General features: G+C 38.7%; 2 protein-coding genes across 13 annotated transcripts; one reads left to right on the plus strand and one right to left on the minus strand.

The window, feature by feature from the left end:
• Positions 1 to 131: 131 nt before the first annotated feature.
• rnf157 (ring finger protein 157) lies at positions 132 to 15,391 on the minus strand. 11 transcript variants are annotated; one of them, XM_027002658.3, is made up of 21 exons: positions 14,819 to 15,391; positions 13,041 to 13,159; positions 10,110 to 10,198; positions 9,853 to 9,999; positions 9,392 to 9,509; positions 9,007 to 9,073; positions 8,859 to 8,902; positions 8,650 to 8,697; positions 8,490 to 8,561; positions 8,156 to 8,315; positions 7,832 to 7,944; positions 7,417 to 7,652; positions 6,990 to 7,098; positions 6,317 to 6,425; positions 5,752 to 5,933; positions 5,470 to 5,538; positions 5,264 to 5,312; positions 4,072 to 4,191; positions 3,186 to 3,220; positions 2,897 to 2,936; positions 2,679 to 2,738 (listed from the first exon to the last, which is right to left on the minus strand). In XM_027002658.3, exons 1-19 carry the CDS (start codon positions 14,904 to 14,906, stop codon positions 3,186 to 3,188), a joined length of 1,974 nt encoding a protein of 657 aa, XP_026858459.2. In that variant the 5' UTR covers positions 14,907 to 15,391; the 3' UTR covers positions 2,679 to 2,738; positions 2,897 to 2,936. The 11 variants fall into 11 exon arrangements, with proteins under 11 accessions (XP_026858455.2, XP_026858454.2, XP_081553408.1 ...); XM_027002657.3 differs by having other exon boundaries at positions 2,596 to 2,936; XM_027002656.3 differs by lacking the exon at positions 2,897 to 2,936 and having other exon boundaries at positions 2,600 to 2,738.
• Positions 15,392 to 16,860: 1,469 nt separating this feature from the next.
• On the plus strand, positions 16,861 to 20,312 carry srsf2a (serine and arginine rich splicing factor 2a). 2 transcript variants are annotated; one of them, XR_014117263.1, is made up of 4 exons: positions 16,861 to 17,360; positions 17,953 to 18,277; positions 19,444 to 19,540; positions 19,999 to 20,312. XR_014117263.1 is itself a non-coding variant. In XM_027002694.3 (3 exons), exons 1-2 carry the CDS (start codon positions 17,005 to 17,007, stop codon positions 18,263 to 18,265), a joined length of 669 nt encoding a protein of 222 aa, XP_026858495.1. In that variant the 5' UTR covers positions 16,861 to 17,004; the 3' UTR covers positions 18,266 to 18,277; positions 19,444 to 20,312. The 2 variants fall into 2 exon arrangements, 1 of the variants encoding a protein (XP_026858495.1); XM_027002694.3 differs by having other exon boundaries at positions 19,444 to 20,312.
• Positions 20,313 to 20,356: the final 44 nt, after the last annotated feature.

Genomic DNA, 20,356 nt, shown 5'->3' on the forward strand with positions numbered 1-20,356 from the left:
TGGTATCTTCCATAACACATTAACAGGTTTCACTGGCTATCTTGATTGCTCCCATATCTTAACACCACAATGTTTGTTTCAGAAGTATTGTTTCATATCAGATAGCCTGTTGCAGGATATAATTCACAAAATTGGTAGAACAACATTTTAATAAGAAATGTTTGTTTTGACATTTGTATCTTTCATTCTATAAAAGTGACTAATTTATAGACTCAGTCCATTTTGTAATTCATCACAGTAATTTTCCATATCAGTGCAGGATGACAACAATAAAACATAACAGAAGGGAGTGCATTCAGATAACGAAACAATGCTCCATAAGCATTTAGGAAGGAAGTTTTCTTTACAACAATTCAGCTCCTGAAGTGTCCTTAGAGAACAATCTAACTTACATTTCACTGCAATAATCTCACTGCACAGATAGGTATCTATTATTTTTAAGCAAAAAACCATGTCCATGCAGTCTTCTAAATCAATAGACCTAATTTTTCTGAAACTTCTGTTTGTAAGCAGAGGCTGGAAACGTTAGGACAGAGGGGACTACTGTAAATATTTACTGCTAATGTACGTGTTTTTTTTTTGTTTTTTTTTAAACATACATCTATTGACTTGTGGGGAATGGTCGAAACTACCATGCTTGTGTTACACTTGCCATATACTTGTGGTCTAGGGGAAACAAACAAACATTCCTAACTGTGCACTTGTGAAAGGTCACATTGTTTCTTCTGTAGAAACAGTTATTATAATTTTACATCATTACCCATATAATTACAGAACAAAATTGACAGTCTAATAACAATAGCAAGACCTATTACAAGACCTACATAAAAAAAAAAAAAAAAAAAAAAAAAAAATCTTTTTACAAAAAATGCCTATAGACATGTTTTAAAAGGAAATCATAAATATGACTCATTTGGGATTGTCTCCAGATTTATTTAGAACACGTATCTGATGTGTCATTATTGGGGCATTTTGTTTAATCACATATGGGGCAAAGCCAAAGGAACCAATAAAATAAGATTATCAATCAATTAATGCAGATTAATTAATGCACTCCTAATCTCATAAAATGTGAAATCTTATAAGATCTGTATCCTTTGAAAACACCATTGTAAAATTCAGTGTTATCAATTGGCTGTCCACCATTGTCAAGTAGGTGGCACATTTATGCTGCATTTAATATCAAACCAAATTAGTTGGCCAAGATGCCAAGTAAACACTTTTGGATGTAGAATCCTGCAAAGTACAGTTCACTCCTGCCAAGTGGAATGCATAAAATCGCATTTTAAAAGATCTGGCAGATCAAAGTCACACTGGCACACTGGCTAAGCAATCCATATTCCTCATGCAAATCTGTTTCATGTAATGCATCTCTATGGGGCACTAGTAACCATTTATTCCCAGGTTCTGTTCAAAACCAAGTTAATTGCACTATTAATCCTACCCCTTAACTACCACCCACCCCCACTCTCCATCCAAAAAATGATGCACCAACAGTCAACAGAACACAAGAATAACTGTTATAGTAAATATATCATAGCATTATCTATATAAGGTTTGTTGCCATTTGTGGACGATTTTTTTCTGATCACCAGTGATTTTATTCAGATCCATAGCCAGTCTGATTTAGAAGGCAGGTGAGGCAGCTTTGTAGCTTTAGGCTGTTATATGTCTGTGTTTTATGCACAGCTGTAAGACCATCTCAGTGATTGCAGCAAATCTAATAAGGACAGTTGCAGCGCAAAGATGTGTTATTGCTATAAATTCATACTGTGACGTGTTAGATATCCCTTAAGTAGAGCAGGCGAATCCGTGTACTAGGGGCTTATTTGGAAAATCTTCTCTTTGTTGGGTTCTTATGTTGTTAAGCGTTGCACATTCAGCCACTTTAGAAGCCTTTTATCATCTTTTTCAGTTCCTATGTCATGAGAAAGGAAGTGCAACATGTTAATACTGACATTCCAACACGGAGTATTCTAGAGCTGAGGTACAAAGAACACAGGATTGGTTTGTCCAGAGGTTCTGTGCATGCAAATGAGTAGTTGATCCATACTAAACATCCCATCAGGCCAGTACAGTAATTTAACCTTTTCTTCTGTTGAGGGAAGTAAAAACCAGGTAGTCCAGCTATACTACAGGCAATCATAATCAAAGAACACATTATCCACTACTGACCTCTCAAGAAAGCCCTTCATGAATCATGACTTCAAAAGCGATCATCAAATTTCCACCAGTTCTGCTCATTAAGAAGGGCATTTTTAGTGCTCCTTTACATGTACTGGTAAAGGGGCCTCCACATATACTGGCAGGCACTCATTTAAATTCTTTGCTTTACACAGGTGTCAACACAACATATTTTAGCACAGTGAGGAAGGGAAGCCACATAAATATCTCAGTAACATACTGACTTGTACCAAAAGTAGAGAAAGAAAAAAAATTGAAAAGAAGTCTCTAGCTGAATTCTGGTTTTGTTAAGACCAGGGTATGGGGTGACATGATGAGTTGTGGTGTAGGGGCTTGACAGCCCTCAGGCTGCAACAGGGAAGTGCTGTGTAGGTGCGTAACAGCAGGCTGCAGTATGTTTCACACTGCTAGCGGTCCACGTCGAATTTTTGGTGTCCTTTTTGGACTTGCCCCCATGTTGGTGACCTGTTGCTTCTCCAGGTTGATGTTGCTGGTGGAGGCATGGTGAGGCAGATGTGCCTGTGAACACCGGTAAGCTTCGAGGTACAGCAGTCCTGTGAACCACACAGGGCAAAGAGGATACATTGAGGGAGGATGTGAAGAGGAGCATGTAAGAAATTTGAGGAGTGAAAACAAACAAAGGCACATGGTTATTGATTTTTCGGAAGAGAATAAGAAAGGCAAGAAATTGAAGAAAAAAATAATTCATTACAACATTTGATCCTAAAGACGGGTCATTTCTCTTTCAGCATCTGGAGACCAGCAATAAAAAAAGTGTTACATACAGGTGCTTGTCTTAAGTTGACTAACACAGATGGCTTAAGACCCTTTAGACCATTGTTCAGTCCAGCACTAGACATTCAAGAGATCATTTCTGTTTAACTTCCTCTTTGGACACTAAGGTAAAGAAAGAAAGAAGGAAAAGTGGGGGAAACTGTCTAATGTGAATATTCTGTGCATTCGGTCTTCTGGGGAATGACCCCTTTGCCATGAGCCCGTACCTATTCCTCAATGTGAACAGGACACGAGTCCTCATCTGTCCATTCCACAGACATCCAGGAAGATAAAGAGAGAGAGATGGGGTGAAAAATGTAAACAGAGAGATAGAGAGAAAGAAAAGAGTACATTTACAGCACAACAGGAGATTTAATCAGACATTCACAGAAAAGAAGAAATCTGGTCTAAGAGAGAGAGGCTGAAATGTACAGAGGTGATGAAAGAATTGTAGGCTGGAGATACCATGCATGGGATGGATGACTGTATGGTTAAGAATTATTATGGCGGCAGATTTTTTCTGTTCATCACACATATTTGGAAAAAGAAATGTAGGCCATATTTGAAAACAGCCAGCATGCGCAGCTTCTGCCAGAAGGACCTGAACAAGACTTACGATCAGAAGAGAGAAATTATTATTTTGCTAATGAGTGTGCATTTAAATGCAGAATTGCTATACAAATATTGTATTGTGAAATACAGCTTTGCAAGTCTTTCTGTGATCACATATCTCTGCCCAGTCATGGCCACATTATGAGCTGGAAATGGCATAAACCAACAAGACAAATCAGAAGGTGAACAGAAAGGTGGAGGAATGAAATGCAAAGCGCCTGGGAGCTGGCAAACAATCAGCATCAGCTTAATCACATGATGTCTCTCAGATGGATCCATTCAGAAACTGACAGCACACACACTCACACCTGTACACAACCACACTATAAAAAGGAGAATCAAGGAAAGAGTGCAGCTACCAACTCTCTTTTTAACACAATTATCAGAGGTTAAGGAAAACCATATTCCATCCCTACCAAATCTCTTGACTGCCCTTTTAAACTGCAAATCCAGTATGAAGAGCTCACCTAATCCCCTCCTCTCACAAAAGTTGCCACTCACCAGCGAATTGGCCATCAGAAGCCTGTTCATTGTCCAGGAGTGTCAGACAGTGGGTGTCAGACTGCCCCTGATTGTTATTGTCAAACTCTGGACAAGGCACATCGTTCCTGCTGCGCCCACCTGCAAGCGAGGTCAGAGGTCAAACAGAGCAGCCAAGGCACAGTGGTGCACAGCAGAGTGTAGGGGAAGGCTAGGCCTGGAGGGCATTAAAGCAGTGAGTTGCTGGATGTTATGTAGCAGCCACTGTGTGATGGCAGATGCACACATGGCATAACAACAGTGCACACATGCACACAGACAAGCATGGAAGTGCAGGGAGAAAGTGAAACTCCTAGAATCAGCTCACAGACTCTGCATTACTGTGGCAAATAGTTTCTCAAATTTGACATAGCAGCTCAGAAATCCACAATATTACATCAATAAGTACATTAGATTAGCATGCATCATTATGTTTTAACAAGTATACCAAACTTAAATGAAAACAGTGTAGGCCAAAAGCATTCACTATCAGTGACCAAATGGAAAACAAGCACCGTGATACTGCAACCCAAACAGCAAAGGCACCATTTCTGTTAGATGCCAATACCCTCTGTTTTCACAGTCTTTTAAATCCATGTCTAGTCCTTAAAAAAACAACAACAGTAGTTCAAAAGAGCATATCTCCTGTCAGTATGCCAGTATTCCTGAGTGTGGCAAACCTCATATCAGTGTGCCAGGTGATTAGTAATCAGTACAGTGACTACCAGAACAATGCAGTAACTTTCAAAATTAACAAAAGGGATACCTGTATCCAAGGCAGGCTACTTCTAAAGTATACACAATTAAAGGCCATCATCACATGCTAGAGGATTATACCAGCACAAAAACTGCACATTCAGAACACAAAACATACACATCCAGTGTGAGAATGGACTATCTAAATGAAATACACAGAGTGATAAGGCACTTGTCACGGCCTGCACTGCTGAATAACCTCATCAAAATGTTCAGTGGCCCCATAATGAAACATGTTTATAGAGTGACTGAGCCATTTTTTATGAAGAATGTGTCAACAGGATGATATAGCACACTGCAATATGCTCTCTCTCTCTCTCTCTCTCTTTCTCTCTCTCTCTCTCTCACTTCTTTATTATGTGCAATTTGATATAGATGCATGACAATAAAACAATCACAAAGCAATGTTTATGTTTACCCTGGTCTTTAGTAGGAGATGCACAGTCCTCCTCTGTGACATCATTTCCCTAAGGAAGCAAAAATTATAGGAGTAAATTCTATACAAAAATTAAGGATTAAAGCATTACAAATTTAACTGCTAAGTGAAATTTGTTTTGACCCATTTAATATAGTGATAAGGTTAAATTTCTATCCCATTTAAATGTCTTTAAATTTTGATTGCACCTCCGAATCCTGTTCTTCACCCATGGCTGTCACAAAGTTATGGTCATTTGAGTCACTAGGGATTGCCTGCTAACGAAACAGAAATGGATGGTTTTTGTGCTTCTTCTCATAATGTTAAAAAGTTCACATCTAACACTTTACTGTTTTGTATCATACATATGTGAAAGATCCAGTGATTTAATAGACTTTCTGATTTATAAAATATGATTTCAGATTCAGTTATGAACAAGACACCAGGTGAGAGGTTCACTAATCCCTGGGCCTTTCCTCTCCCCAGTTTACCTCGACCTCCAGCCGGGATGGTCCCTGGCTCTCAGCCAGACTCTCGTGGGGCTCCTCCCCCTCAGCTGCTGCCAGGTAGGAGCCAGACATCGATGAGAGTGTATCTGTGCTGATCTGGGAGTGCTGGCTCTGTGACGATGCCATGGACATTACAGACTGAGCCAGGCTGCTGCTCACTGGCTCTGGAAAGGCAGGAGAGGGTAGTGGGGAGAGAGGAAGAGAGCACATTAGGCTAAGATACAGACAGTGCTGTGCTTTCACATGGGAACATAGCGTGTTGCTACGACACTCTTAAAAGTTTTTGTCAAAATATTACAACTTTTTTCTTCTAACTTTAAAACTTCATTGTCAAAATACTGCAGTTTATTTTCTTGTAACCTGACAACTTAAAATATTACTGCTTTTAAATGCTTAAAATATTACAAGCTTATCCTGAAAATACTTTGTTCTATCGATGTTTCAACTTCATTCTTGTGGTATCAGAATTTCTAACTGAATTATTTTTTTTACAGCAGCCTTAAAAAAAATATGGTATGTAGCTGTTGATCTCTGTGTGGTGTGTTACCTTCAGGGGAGGTTATAGTGGAAGACAATGGCGTGTCTGTGCAGGAGGACTGGCCTATGGCCCCACACGAGGACAGAGTGAGGTTGTCACTCTCTGGGGTCACACCACACTGAGAAAAACATCATGGCCACTTGAGTTGTCTTGTTCAACTCTGCATCTTTACATTTTGGCCAGTCCTTTTCAGATTGTGCCAATGTACACATGAAAGTTTACATGTTAAGAAAAGTCAGTTATATATATATATATATATATATATATATATATATATATATATATATATATATATATATATAAAAAAATACATATACACACACACACACACACACACACACACACACACACACACACACACATACATATACATATATATGTATGTGGTATGTGTGTGTGTATATATATATATATAATAATTTTCAGTGTGCCTATTTACTTATTTTTGCACCTATTTTATTTTTTTGTTGTACATTTCTTTTTAAAAGAAATAACAACACATTTCATGCAAGAAAGAGAGAACTCAGTAAAAAAAAAAGAGGTAAATATCTGCAAAGTCTACAAAAAATAAAACTACTACTGTTACTACTATGAAACATCATTTGTAGTTAGTCAGCTAACCAGGAGTGAAGCTTCCTAAGTTGAAGTGAAGCTTCCTAACTCTTTAACAGTTTTAAAGTACCTCTTGCTGTTCCATAGGCAGCTTCCTCCTGCATGCCTGAACCTCTGATTCACTGCATGACTTCTCATCCTCCTCCTCGGGAAGCACTGAGGAATTTTGGGAGAGGGACCTGGGAGCATCCCAGAAAGCAGAAACACAAACGCCTGGTTGGTATGTATAGATATTTAAGTTGAAATTCACTTTATAATTTGAGCGTTCTTAAAATGGTCTGCAAAATTTAGTGGTTAATTCTTCACATCAAAAGTCAAATAACTTATATCTTATAGGATTATAAGGATTATAAAGAGTAGACAAGACTGAACACTGTAAATAGATGTAGGTGAGGACATCTTTTATAACCAATTTTGACATGCACCCCATGATGAAATTGAGATTTCCCATCTGTGCAAGTTAATACAAGTGGCATGAAGGGCTGTGGGTCACTCACTTGGAGTCACTCTTCTTGAGTTTGAGACCCTGGCTGGGGTTGATGGCATGTTCTACAGGGGAGAGTGAGTGTGCAGTCATGTGGTGACCCTCACTGCTATACGAAGGCAGGGTCCCAGAGACATGGCCCTTCTTCAGGCCTTGCAAGGGAGGAGCAGATGGCGAGGGGTTCAGAGGGCCGTTCAGGGCCTCCAACAGGGACACAGCCTCGTAACCTGCCGGAATGTGCTCCGGAGCCTGAAATACACAACAGATGAAAATGGCTGCCTGAGCTGTAACAGCGTAAGCTGCTTTGTGTTTGATCTTCATAGCTGGCATGTGCATGTGTACATGCAATACAAACAGATGACACTGTTTTTTTAGAGTCTGTGCTAAGCCAAGCTTTGTGAGGTAAAAATGCAGGTTCACTATGTTACCGAGTGTTCCTCAGAGTCAGAGGTCTGTGAAGTGATGACTGAGTTGAATCCAGTCGGGGAGATGGGGTTCAGCTTCCTCCTCAAGGCTCGGATCTGCAGTAGGGCTCGGAATGCTGCAAACAGCATCAGATAACAAAAATGTGCTCCATGAACAGGTAAAAAGAAAAATAATTTTAGTAATACTCTTGTGTGCTTGGGAGAGTTTATGTCCTCTCAGTCCTGCAAAGCATCAAGTTATTGTGCATCATATACAATCCAAACAAGACATGCAGAGTTGGGAGGTCGGTGAGGCAGTCCTGGATTGGACCCTGAATTTGTACTTACGCAGGCGGCAGATTGGACAGCAGTTGGCCTGGTAACGCAGTGTATCTGCGCAGGCCGTGCACAAGCACAGGTGTCTGCAGGGCAAGATGAGCGTATCACGCACATCTGACAGACACACCACACACTCCGCACTGTTGTCACTTATCTCGTCATCAGCCACCTGGAAAAAGTGTGGATCATAAAGGAAATCATCAGTAAGATGGTCATGAAAAAATGAACCGAAACGCTAACAATGAAGGGAATGCTCTAACTGAAATGTCGTGTCTAATCATTTTATGATCTTTAACTATGTTTCCCCTTGATGCATTTGAAGAGGATGAGACTGATTACTTACTTTAGAGTCTTGGCTGTTGTATTTGTTTTCTATGCCATAAATTTCCTGTAATAGGTAACTAACTCCATCCACCTGAAAGACCATCAAAAGACATCTACTAGAACCAACAGACAACTGCTCAACTAGACCTCACAGATAATTTCATATTTAGAGGATTTACCACTTGCTTCTGCTTTAGTGGTTTCACACAGTAGCTGCCGTCCACGTGCTATAAAGGGAGGTATAAGATTTTGTACACCCAAGAGGAACATATATGTGTCTAATTTGTTATTCACCATTTCACATAGTTAAGCTTTACATTTTACTTTTAATCAGTACTTACAACCCTAATGCCTGGACTACATTTTCTACATAACTACAAATGCCTACCTTCTCAAAAGTTGCAAGAAGAATGTGAGAGTGTCCTAAATGCTCTGCAGATAAAATGAGACAAATAAAATATAAAGTCTCACATGTTCCTGTAACAGCTACAGTAGTAATCACATATGAAGACAGAAGACAACGTGATTCATCTCACCATCCCCTTCATCGACCACTGCTTGTACAACCATTGGGAAGATTTCTTTATCCATGTCAAATAAAAGCTAAATGATAACAGTTTAACATCATTAAAACAGAGCACACAGCTTTTGCAATAGTAAAGATCTACTGGCCAGACCCGTACCCCTCAGTAGCTACAGCTGACTCTAGCTAAATTCAGTACACAAGTACTTTGAGTCATTTCTCCACAAATTCATAAAAATATAATTAATAAGAAATAAGGAGGGGCAATAGGTTCCTCTTAAACTGATTGAAATATCTTTCTTCCTTTCTTTTTCACTCAATTGTACATGCATATAAGCACAAGGACACAGACATGCAGACACCTCACTGAAAGGTCTACCATTAAAACATGCAGTTACCTCCTCATCTGACCACTCTGATAAGTTGACAGAATGTGAAGGTAGGCAGAACTGCTGGCAGACACCTCTCTTGAAATGCACAGTCTCAGACTGCAATGAGCCATCCTGTGGCAGATATCTGTCAATACACAGCAATACACAAACATAGCACCTAGCTATCAACCCACAGTCTTTTATTTAGAATAAGTGGTTGTCTTTATAGTTAATGATCACATGCAGGAACACAAATTAAGTATGCAGTGAAAAATGTTTGACACATACATTATCTTTTCTTGGCCAATACACAATAGGAGCGATTACAAGCAATATAGGCAGTAGTGCTAGTAGTATTTTTAATTGTTGATATACATTTCTCATAATAAACCTACTCTTTATTCAACACTGTGCAATAATATTGAAAAGTTTTCAAGGTTGTTCTAATGATTTTCTTGACGTTTTTGGCCATCACTCCTCTGACTCACATGGGCACACCATTGTGGAATTCCTCCGAGGCTTGGTAGTAAATAGTGATGGCAACTTGCGTGTCAGCATCAAAGGTAAACTCAATGTTGTAGCAAGTGTGGCCTTTTCCAGCCTCTTGCCCTGGTAACGTCATGTCTTCACTACACCTGGAGATGGAATACTAGAATTCAACACATTCTAAAACAGTAGAACATGTCAACAGCTCATGGCAGACAATTACAAGCTCGTATACTGCATATAAATACTGAAGTCTCACCTGACCAATCGCAGGGTATCTTTGCGGATATTGATGAGACTGCGCAGTGTTTTCACTGGTTCGTGAGGTGGTGGAGCATTGTATGGGAACTGTTAAGGACCACAGTATAATTAATAAGTCAATCGCAACAGCAATAGCTACTGAATCCTAACAAACTCAAAAATTACTATCTAAAAGATGCCTTCATCACTGATTGACTATGCAGTGTCACTTCAAGGTTTTTACAATTGTATTTAATCTACCTTATCAAATGTCATAAAACAGATAATTCTAAATACAACAAAAACCCATCTGATTAAAGGATCATATAAGTGTGCATTAATCCTTACATTCCTTTAGGAAAAATACCCTCAACAGACATGCTCGTGTGCTCTAGATGCACTGTGGGTATGTAGTTTGTGTAAATCAACATTGAGGTAAATGGGAAATCGGTTTATGGGAAGGAGTTAGTATACATTGTTGATAATTACACTGGATCAGAACACTGTGTCTGAAGAAAGCTGTATTTCACCAAAAGTACCTAAGGTGTTGCACACAAATCGTCTTCAACTGTTAAGTCAGAACATCCACTTTTCAGCTTCAATACTTTCTTGTCAGTTCCCAACTCAGCCAAACTTAAAAGATGAACTTTTCCATTAGCATCAGCTGTCTTAAGAAGGTTTCCCTCTACTTGCAGGCATTTTCCCAGTAGAGCAGGGCTCCATGAGCTCACTGTCACATCAAGCTGCTTAATGTTTAAATTAATTAGGATTGCACTCTTTTATATGCTTCTGGGAATGCAGCAACCCATTTTGCAATCAGCCCAAACCTGTACCAGGTGAATTTAGCCCAGACTTGCTTTATTGTTTTCTAAAACTACTACTTGATGTGAGAAATTAGTTTAGCTGAACTAATTTACTTACAATCTGTAACTTGGTCATTTATATAACCTAATTAAAAACAGGCTCAGTAGGTATCACACAGAGATAGAAAACCTTGAAGTCAACAAATATCTATCTATGAAATAAAACCACAGTATAATTACAGCCAGTGAAAACCTATTTTCCAAAAATTATTAAATGATGGAGTAATATAACTTATAACGATTATTTAAAATATTAATAATGAATATTAACACTTTCACATAAAAAGTTTCAAGGAAATAGGAATAATCCTTCATGGGTAAATATATAGTCAAAATAACTTAAAAAGTGGGGTTGCAGCTCCAGAGCTATGTTTACAAGATCAACTCCAGGTTGCAGCTCCAGAGCTCTGCACTGTGGTCTGTGGTGTTATCTGTATTTTTTATGCAGCACCAAATAACTTTAAATATAACAGAACTATATTAATACTACTCAGAAACAAAATTTGGTTGAAAGAAAGTGTAAACTATTATAGATTTTTCAAAATAAAATATTCTTTATTTAGGTAAAAGTCATTGTTTATTCATTTGATTATTGTAAAATATTCAGAAATAAATATTTACATGAACACATGCTGTTAATTATCCTTAAGGTTTCTTGGATGTTCAGTATAAATTTCAATCCAGTCCCACTGGCAATTGGTGAGGCATAGAATTCACATACAAAATTTTGCCAAAACGAAATGTAGCTTGGAGATCCAAACTTCAAAAATGTATAATTAAGAAAAAGTATTTGCAGTAGAACTACAAAATTTTGCAAGGTCTCATGAATTTAAAAGAAGGCTTCACAGTTTTTTTCCAAGAAATTCCATGACATGAACTAGGAGGTCTAGGTGAGTTGGCATGGAATAACCTATGAGGCCTGCCTGGTACCTCCCACCCCTTTCTCCCCACTAGAGCAGGACTTGAATGTAACTCTCTGTATTCCCCACAGGAAGCTGCTGCTTATATCTACATCACCAGCCTTTCTGCTTAGAGAACCAGCCAGCTTTTAAATCACAGTGACGCTATACACATGCATATAGGCCAACAGATTGCATGAAAAATGAAATACGACCCCATGCTTTAAAGGGGTAACCCAGTAGCCTTCTCATCCAGTATTCAGTGTCATTGAGTTTGTCAAGCTCAATACAATATAAACAATATAAAACAGAGCTTCATGGTATTGTGCTGCATCCCTGAACTGTAGAATATTTCTCTTCTGTGGCTTATAGTGCTAAGCAATACCACTCAGTAGCTGCAATAATCCCCACCCCCATGAGCATGGATTGTGCATTTTAATATATGAACATCATTTTATTATATTATTTCAGATTTAGAAATCAAAGTAATTACACATGGACAAAAACTATAAGACTTTCTATGATCCCGCATAAAGGTTTGTTTTCCCAGACCCAGTTTCATCCTAAACGTGGACCTAAACAGCAATTGTGTCCTACTGTCACAATGGCAAATGACCAGTGGTATGGCTATTTATTCCAAGACTAGGCTTAATCCATTGCCACAAATCTGGACCACTCTTACAGATGTTATACTCTTTAGAGTTGACCTAAAGGCTTAATTCAATTAACACCCACTCATATTTGCCATGGAGCATTACCATTGCTTTCACATTCATCTCATTTCACCCCCGCTGCAAATGTCTTATTGGAAGCAGAAATTAAAAATGACGGCATATTAAAAGTCATGCAAAACCATTTAAATGCTCTTGATTCAGTTCCTTTTCAGAACATGCTGAGCTCAAGTCACTATGCTCTTACACAGATGTGATTATATAGAACTGACATTAATTCTTGAAATGAGAGTGAAAAGTGTGCAGAATTTATTTTTAAACAAAATACTGTGCATGTTGACACTGGTTATGAGATCATACAAATAAACTGGTTAATTCAGACAAGTACTATTTTTTAGCATTTACTTTAATAAAACTGTTACACACCTACATTCAAAACACACAAATGTCCTCATGCTTCCCATAATAAGCAGCAATATCTATCTTGTAGAAAAAATATTTAAATTATTTGTCCTACTGTCACTGGTCTGTTTCCAAGAAAGTTGAGATCAGTGTTTTCGCCAAACAGGTAGCCCTCAGGATGGGTCGACTCAAACTTCTCACCTCCCATAATAAAATGGCTGGCAAAGTAGCTCCCTATATAACAAAAGAGAACACACACATACATGAGAGTTCGCATTAAGATGAATTTACCATAAACTAATTTACCATAGAGGTCAAATACTGGTAGCTCTGTTCAACATACAGAAAATGTAATCCTGTTCATAGACTTTTTTTCAAGGAATTCTCAGTTGCAGAAAATTGTTTTATTAAGAAATGTATGCAACCTGCAATGTATGTTTACTATACATTCACTATTAACTTAATTGTTATCCATCTTTAGCCATAGTCCATTTCTGCTCACAGAAATGCTACCGCTACTATATTTTTAAACGGCAGAACACTCTCTACCCAGAAGTGACAGTAAATGTATGAAACCTCCAGCAATACCACTGTGCCATATGTACTCATATCAGTGCAACAACCACTGCCATGTGTTGAGAATAGTCACTGCTGTGTTGAGAACATTCCAACAACCAAATAATATCTAATCAACAGTAGTCATATGGTCAGATGTTGACCATTTATGAATAGGATAAAAGGTGGCTGACAAATTGTGCATGACAAGAAAAGGGCTGTAACTAGATAGTCTCTAATTGGACAATTAAAACTGCACCCAAGTGTATGTGATAAAGTAATTTTAGAGACAAAGTAGGTGTTTCTAATGAAGTCTGTTATGAGATTATAGCCATGACATTATTGCTGAATACTAATGTTGATACAAGATATATGATAATAATCACTATGTTTCCTGGAACTTCTTTAGTGGTAAGAATGCACAACTATGCATATACTACCTGTATCATGGTCTACAATAGTCTAAAGTGGTCTAATTAATGCATGATTACATCTGCATTTAATATTACTTAAATCCCACTACTGAAGCATTATCAATAACAATTTTGATCAATAATCATAATATATTGCATTGTATAGGTTTTATAATGTCATCTTGGAAACACATTTATTGCACTTTGGCAGATTTTCTTTTTGGAGAACATTTCTGAAACTTCTGAAATGTTAAAGCATCTGTTGTGTTTGACTGATAATATAGAAAGATCACAGATTCAGCAGGTAAAGCTACACACGCTATAGTGAGCCTAACAAGGTAAATTACTTCAGCCAAGGTGATTCAGTCATAAACCTGAGACCACCCTGGGCAAAATTACACAACAGTGCTGTCATAATAAATTGTGAGTGCTCATTACAAATCCAATGGCACAGCAATTGTAGCATAGCGAGTGGTAAATCGTAGGCACCAATAGGCTTTATGTCAGCATAATTTACATGGTTAGCAATAAGATGAATGGCTACCTTCAAAACCAGAATAAATTGTTCAGTGAACTGACAAAATGCAGTGGGTGGTGCCCCACAGGGCAAGAACGACTTATCTGTGATTATTCCTTTCACAGTATGAACAGTAATATCATTTTAGAAAGGCAAATTATGCTTTCATCAATTAAATTACACATTTCACTAATCTAAGCAGATGTAGCACACTCCATCTTAAAAGACTACATGAAAAAAGTGCAACAATAGTTGTTTTGCAGTTTAGCAGGCCATATACTGACAAGTCGTGATTTTGCATTGTAAGTAAAGGTGCATAGTAAATTGAAAAACCTGTGCATTCTAAAACTCTAATACAAAAAAAATAATAATAATAAAAAAAAATAATAATAATAATAATATGCTTACCGGTTTTCGGTGGATATCTGTAAACAGAGTTGGATGGTATGTCAACCTCCTCCACTCCAGCATTTTGTCTGCTTGTCAAAGCTCCCATTTCCAGGTAGTCAGTCTATCTTGTAAATTAAAATTCAGATGAACGAAGCCACTGCAAGGACGGAACGAATTGTAGACTGCTGCTCCCTTTTCTCTTAATATACCTGCTCCATCTCCAAGCAATACTGATATTGTAGCTTTTATATTTTTGAGATTGCATGAGATTAGTCTTAATGCTGCCTCTAAGCTTCGCGAAGCCACAGTCGTTGTTTTGTTTCCAGACAAACAGCTTCCGTCCCCAAACCTGAGCCCATTCCTAGGCTACCTCTTCGTCTTGAACAGCATGCTTTGCCAGGACGCGGCATACAGTGCCACTTTGACGACGAGAACGAGACTTAGGTTGGATCAATTTTCGGTGTAGTGTACAGCCTACATCATCTTATAAGATACTATAGTCCTTTCAAGATAGCGGTGGAAGCTGATGCTTATGCTTGCTCTTTTCCCAAGCTCCAACTGTCAAAGGAGAGCCCGAATGGCTACCTCTGACGTCATGCATAAATCCGGACCTTTTTTGCGCAGTACAATACAGCTCCTATTTCGCTAAACATGACCTTCCCAAAACATCACTGCAGTGCAGCAGAGGCGCAGCGATTTAACGCTGCAATTATCGGTGTTTGTTTTTTGGCGCACCTAAGGGTAATGCGTTGCTTTTTTAAAGGCATAAAATGCATTTTACTGTTTATTAGTTTATAACAGATTCAGTATTTTGAAACCTGTAGGCCTAGTTGAGTAGCCTACTGCAATATAGTAAATGGAGCCGTCCATATGCAAGCTGACTGAAAGTAGTAGATTGGACTGAAGACCAATTTCGTAGACCTGGCTACAAGTATCAAAATCTAGCCTTAAATCTAACTATTCTGCATCATAGCAAATACAGTGCTATAGCTGGCTTTGACATAACCCAGCTACAGTGCTCAAATCTAACGAGCACTGGTAGTTTTATAATAAAAAGTGATATAATACTCATTCCTTGTCATTCACTCATAGAACTACTTTAAATGAAATCTGGTTTTGTGAGCTCAGAAATCATAAAACCATAACCCTCATAAGAAATGTTATAGGATATGATAAGAATAAATACGTTTATGTGATAAATATAACTGAATTAGATATAAGCGAGAATCAGCAACTAATTGGAACTAGATAGAACGTATTTAACTATTATAACCTCAGGGAGGTTTAATTTAGAACATTTCCGCTCGATTAAATCAACTTAATTATAGCATCTTACATTACTCATACTGTATTCTTTGGTTTCCTGTTCTGTCGTCTGTCGGCTTTAGGGTCTGGGGTGCGGTCTGTATCAAAGTTCTTTATTTTTCGCATTTTGGGTAGGCTAGCAGTTAACTTTGAGTCTGTAAACAACCAGTTAGGCTATTCTTTTTTCAGTAAAGCAAATTGAAGTCCGGATTAAATGCAAATTCATTTTACATTTTTAAATCATATTTATCTAAATCGCTCGTTTTATATTGTATTCAACTGATCCAGTGCCCCACATTAGTTAACCCGATCTCATAATCTATCAGTCGACTACTGCGCCTTTTAAACCTTTAACTTCAATTTATGCTTTTATTTATAGATCTGTTAATCCCTTATAGTTATTTATCAGGATAAACAAAGCTACGTAAAAAGAAGGCTGTAATAATGAGGCCTTGCTGGATTCAATTCATATCAACCACCTAGTTATCAGAGCAGAGATTTTATCTAGCCTAAAAGGTCCCAAATGTAGTATAACGTCCCAAACGTTTTCACCTTCAGATGAGAATTACTAGCTAACTATATGTAACAAGTAGACACGTCCATCGTAAAATATAACATGAATATGCAATACAAAAAGTGTTGTAAAATATATCTATTGTGCGCATGCGTGACGTTATGCGCATTTAAGGTCCAAGAAATGCCGCAAACCGAAGAGGGTGGGTAAATGAAGTAGCGCACGCCATAAAGCACTACACCGGAAATCCTCTTGCTGCCATTTTAGGTTTAGCCGCGCAGCGTGTTCAGTCCCGGTTCTTGTAATGTAACGTTGTTTTTTGGCTTTTAAGTTCAGTCTCACACTTTCCCTTTTTTTAAGTTTACGATACAGTTGTTGACCAAGGATGAGTTACGGCAGGCCTCCGCCCGATGTTGAGGGGATGACTTCGTTGAAAGTCGACAATCTGACTTATCGAACATCGCCAGAAACGCTGCGGCGTGTTTTTGAGAAGTATGGCCGAGTTGGGGACGTCTATATTCCCAGAGATCGGTACACAAAGGAGAGCCGTGGGTTTGCCTTTGTTCGTTTCCATGATAAAAGAGACGCTGAAGATGCAATGGACGCAATGGACGGAGCCTTGCTAGATGGGCGAGAACTTCGCGTCCAGATGGCTCGCTACGGGCGCCCGCCAGACTCCCATTACGGGCGCCGCGGAGGACCTCCCCGGAGATACAGTGGATACGGACGGAGAAGTCGCAGGTAAGGCCACGTAACTTAAGTGAGCCGAATATGTTCAGCAAAAACAACAGTCGTACGTCCGAAGTGCGAAATTGCATTTAAACTAAGACTGGGGGCAACTACAAAGTGCTTTGTCCTACAGGGCCTTACTGGTTGAGTGCGTTTCAAACGCTATGCTAGCTAGTAAGATAACGTTAGCCTAGCTTGCTATACTTGCCCTGTGGGTTCCAAGTTTCTAGCCAATTAGCTAGCTAACGTGATTAGCTTCCCAAATGGCTAGTTAGCTAGCGTAGTTACTTCATAAAACGAATTGGCCTGGTCCCGTATGTGATTGTCTTGGTGCAAAACGCTAGCTAGCTAACCCTACGGTTTAACTTAAGTTTAACTTTAGTTAAACTTTGGCAATATAGCTGTCTTAAAGATGCACGGTTACTAGCTAGCGAGATAGTTGGCGAGCAATCTCGTTAACTAGATGGAGCTAGTTTTTCCAAATATAAAAGCATTGTTGCAAGTGTAATGCAAATATTTGACTTGTCCTTGGACAAAAATGTTATACTTTTTTTACTACTTGATTATGAACACGTGGCACTGATGCTAATATTCTCTTTTCTAGCCGCAGTCCACGGCGCAGGAGACACAGCCGATCGAGGAGCAGGAGTCGCTCTCGTTCCCGAAGTAGATCTCGTTACAGCCGCTCCAGATCCAGGTCTTACTCCAGGTCCCGGTCTAGGTCTCGCTCTCGTTCCAAAACCCGCACACCACGTAGAAGCAAGTCCAAGTCAGCGTCGAGGTCCCGCTCAAGGTCCAAGTCAAAGTCTCGGTCCAGGAGTCGCAGCCCTCGATCCAACAGGGGGTCCAAGTCGAGGTCCAGATCCCGAAGCAGACCCAAATCTCCTGAAGCCAATGGAACTGCCCAAGAGTCATGAACCCAAGCTTAGGTAAGAACGACATCGGAATATAAAAAAAGTTGACACTGGTGTGGGGTCTTTTTTTTTTTTTTTTTTTCCTCTTTCCCCCCCATAAAGTATGTCCCTTCAAGTTTGATTTAAGTTTTCGTTTTGTGATCGCTGTTCCTGAGGCTTCTATTACTAACTGCAAATATGCAGGTTCACATCAGGAGAAGTGGATGAAGAATATCTGCCATGTTATGTTCTTGGTTGACATGATGCTCTTTAAATTACAAATGCACTGTTAGACTATACATTTTATTTCAAGTGTTAACTTTTTTTGGGACCATTATCTGCTGCATCCTTTGGGAAATGATGCATGATCTGAAGGAATGCATGATTTTAGGTGTCTTTTAATGCACACCCTGATACTGATTTGGAGCAGCCAAAGGTAAAATCGTAAGTATTTAATTATTTGAAAACAATGGATTGTGGGTGGTAAATCTTTCATCTAAATGTGGAATTCTCTCCTCCAAGCTGCTGATTCCTGTTTGCAAAAGAGGAGTTTGGGGGCAGTTTGAGAGCAGTTAGTGTGTGATCCGACCATTGGCTGGCTGCTGCTGGTTGGCGGTTGCTATGGAGCAGGTCGGTCTCATTGAGTGTTGAGGTGGTGTTGAGGTACGTTCGAAGGACAATGGACTGAGGCCCTTTTCATCATCCTTGTCATACGCCCATGTCTATGGTTGCATAGACAAAAGCAGGATGGAAATGGTATGGTTTCTTTAAAGCTAGTTTAAGGAGTCAGCAAGCTGTCATAACTGACCTGTGGTTCTTTATTGCAAAAATTTGTAATGCAGCACTTTGCTGCCTGACTGTTAGTCTGCTGACATCTTAAAGTATGCTTTTAGAAATGCATACCCTACCCCCAGGTTTGTTGGCTTATTTCTGAGGTTACTCAACCCCAAGTAGGGCATACAACTAACTTGAGCAACTTTCAGACACTTGTTGCTCTATATACAAGTGTTAAAGGTGTGCTTTACTAAATGTGGATTTTTTTTTTTTTTCCTCTCTTTTTAAATTGAAGGTAACAAAGTGAGCATTGCTTAACCAGCAGTTGCCACTTTTTATGGAGACGTACAAGCCGCAATTTGCTTGTATAACTGAAATGTTGTCTACTTTTAAGTTCTTCAAAGCTCACTAACTCTTTTCTTTCCTAGATGATCTCAGATGATTGAGACTTCAATATGAGGATCGCTTCGAATGGGGGAAAATCCATCTGAGGATTTCTAAGTTCACCTGATATCAGACCAAAAGGTTATTGTAACTTGGTCTACATCTTTTAAAGGATTCATTCTTTCAGTTTACCAGACAATTCTGTATCACTTTTTGAAGTTTGTGATCATATGCAATTGAATATTTACACAAGTGACATTTAGGTGAACATTTATTTTTTTGGTAGTTTTTGCATTTGTTTAGTACCTCATGTAATTGAATCTCCCAGACAAAGTAAGTTCATTTTAATCACAACTCATAATCCTTAATGACCCATTGTGTATTCGGGTCTTCAATGTAGTAGGTTTTTTTTGTTTGTTTTTTTTTTCTCTCCCTTCTTTACTGATTTAGGGAAGATTTGGCCAGATTTTCATTTGGATAAAAGCTAAAATCTTGTAAAATTTACTTTTGCAGTTGCTGAGCGAACGCTTTTGTGTTAATTGCTAATTTCACAAAATTGATTTTCTAATATTCTTTCTTGTGTATCTTTTGTGCACTAGGCGCAGTTGCGCAGCAGTTGAGTATTGCTGGTTAGCTGTTAAGGTGGCGTGTTGCGGTGCAGAGTGCTTGGCTGTTTCCGGTATTCTCCTGATTGCTCCTGTGTAACGGCTTGATTTGACGGTTTTTAAGATGAAGCGCATCGTCCTTTTGTAAAATGATCCTGTGCAGGTTCTTCAGTGACAACCTTGTGTGTTTTATTCAGACATTGGGAGGTAGTGCACCATCACATTTTCAATAGCAGCTTTTGTCATATGGGGGAAAATACATAATTGTAAAATTCATGTGAATGCTAATAAACTTCCTTTTGTGTTTATGTTTGTTCTTCTTTTTATTAATGAATGGTGTGCATTTTGTGGT

Source organism: Electrophorus electricus, chromosome 15 (genome assembly GCF_041902795.1).
Source record: "Electrophorus electricus isolate QZ-2024a chromosome 15, ASM4190279v1, whole genome shotgun sequence".
NCBI classification, from domain to species: Eukaryota; Metazoa; Chordata; class Actinopteri; order Gymnotiformes; family Gymnotidae; genus Electrophorus; species Electrophorus electricus.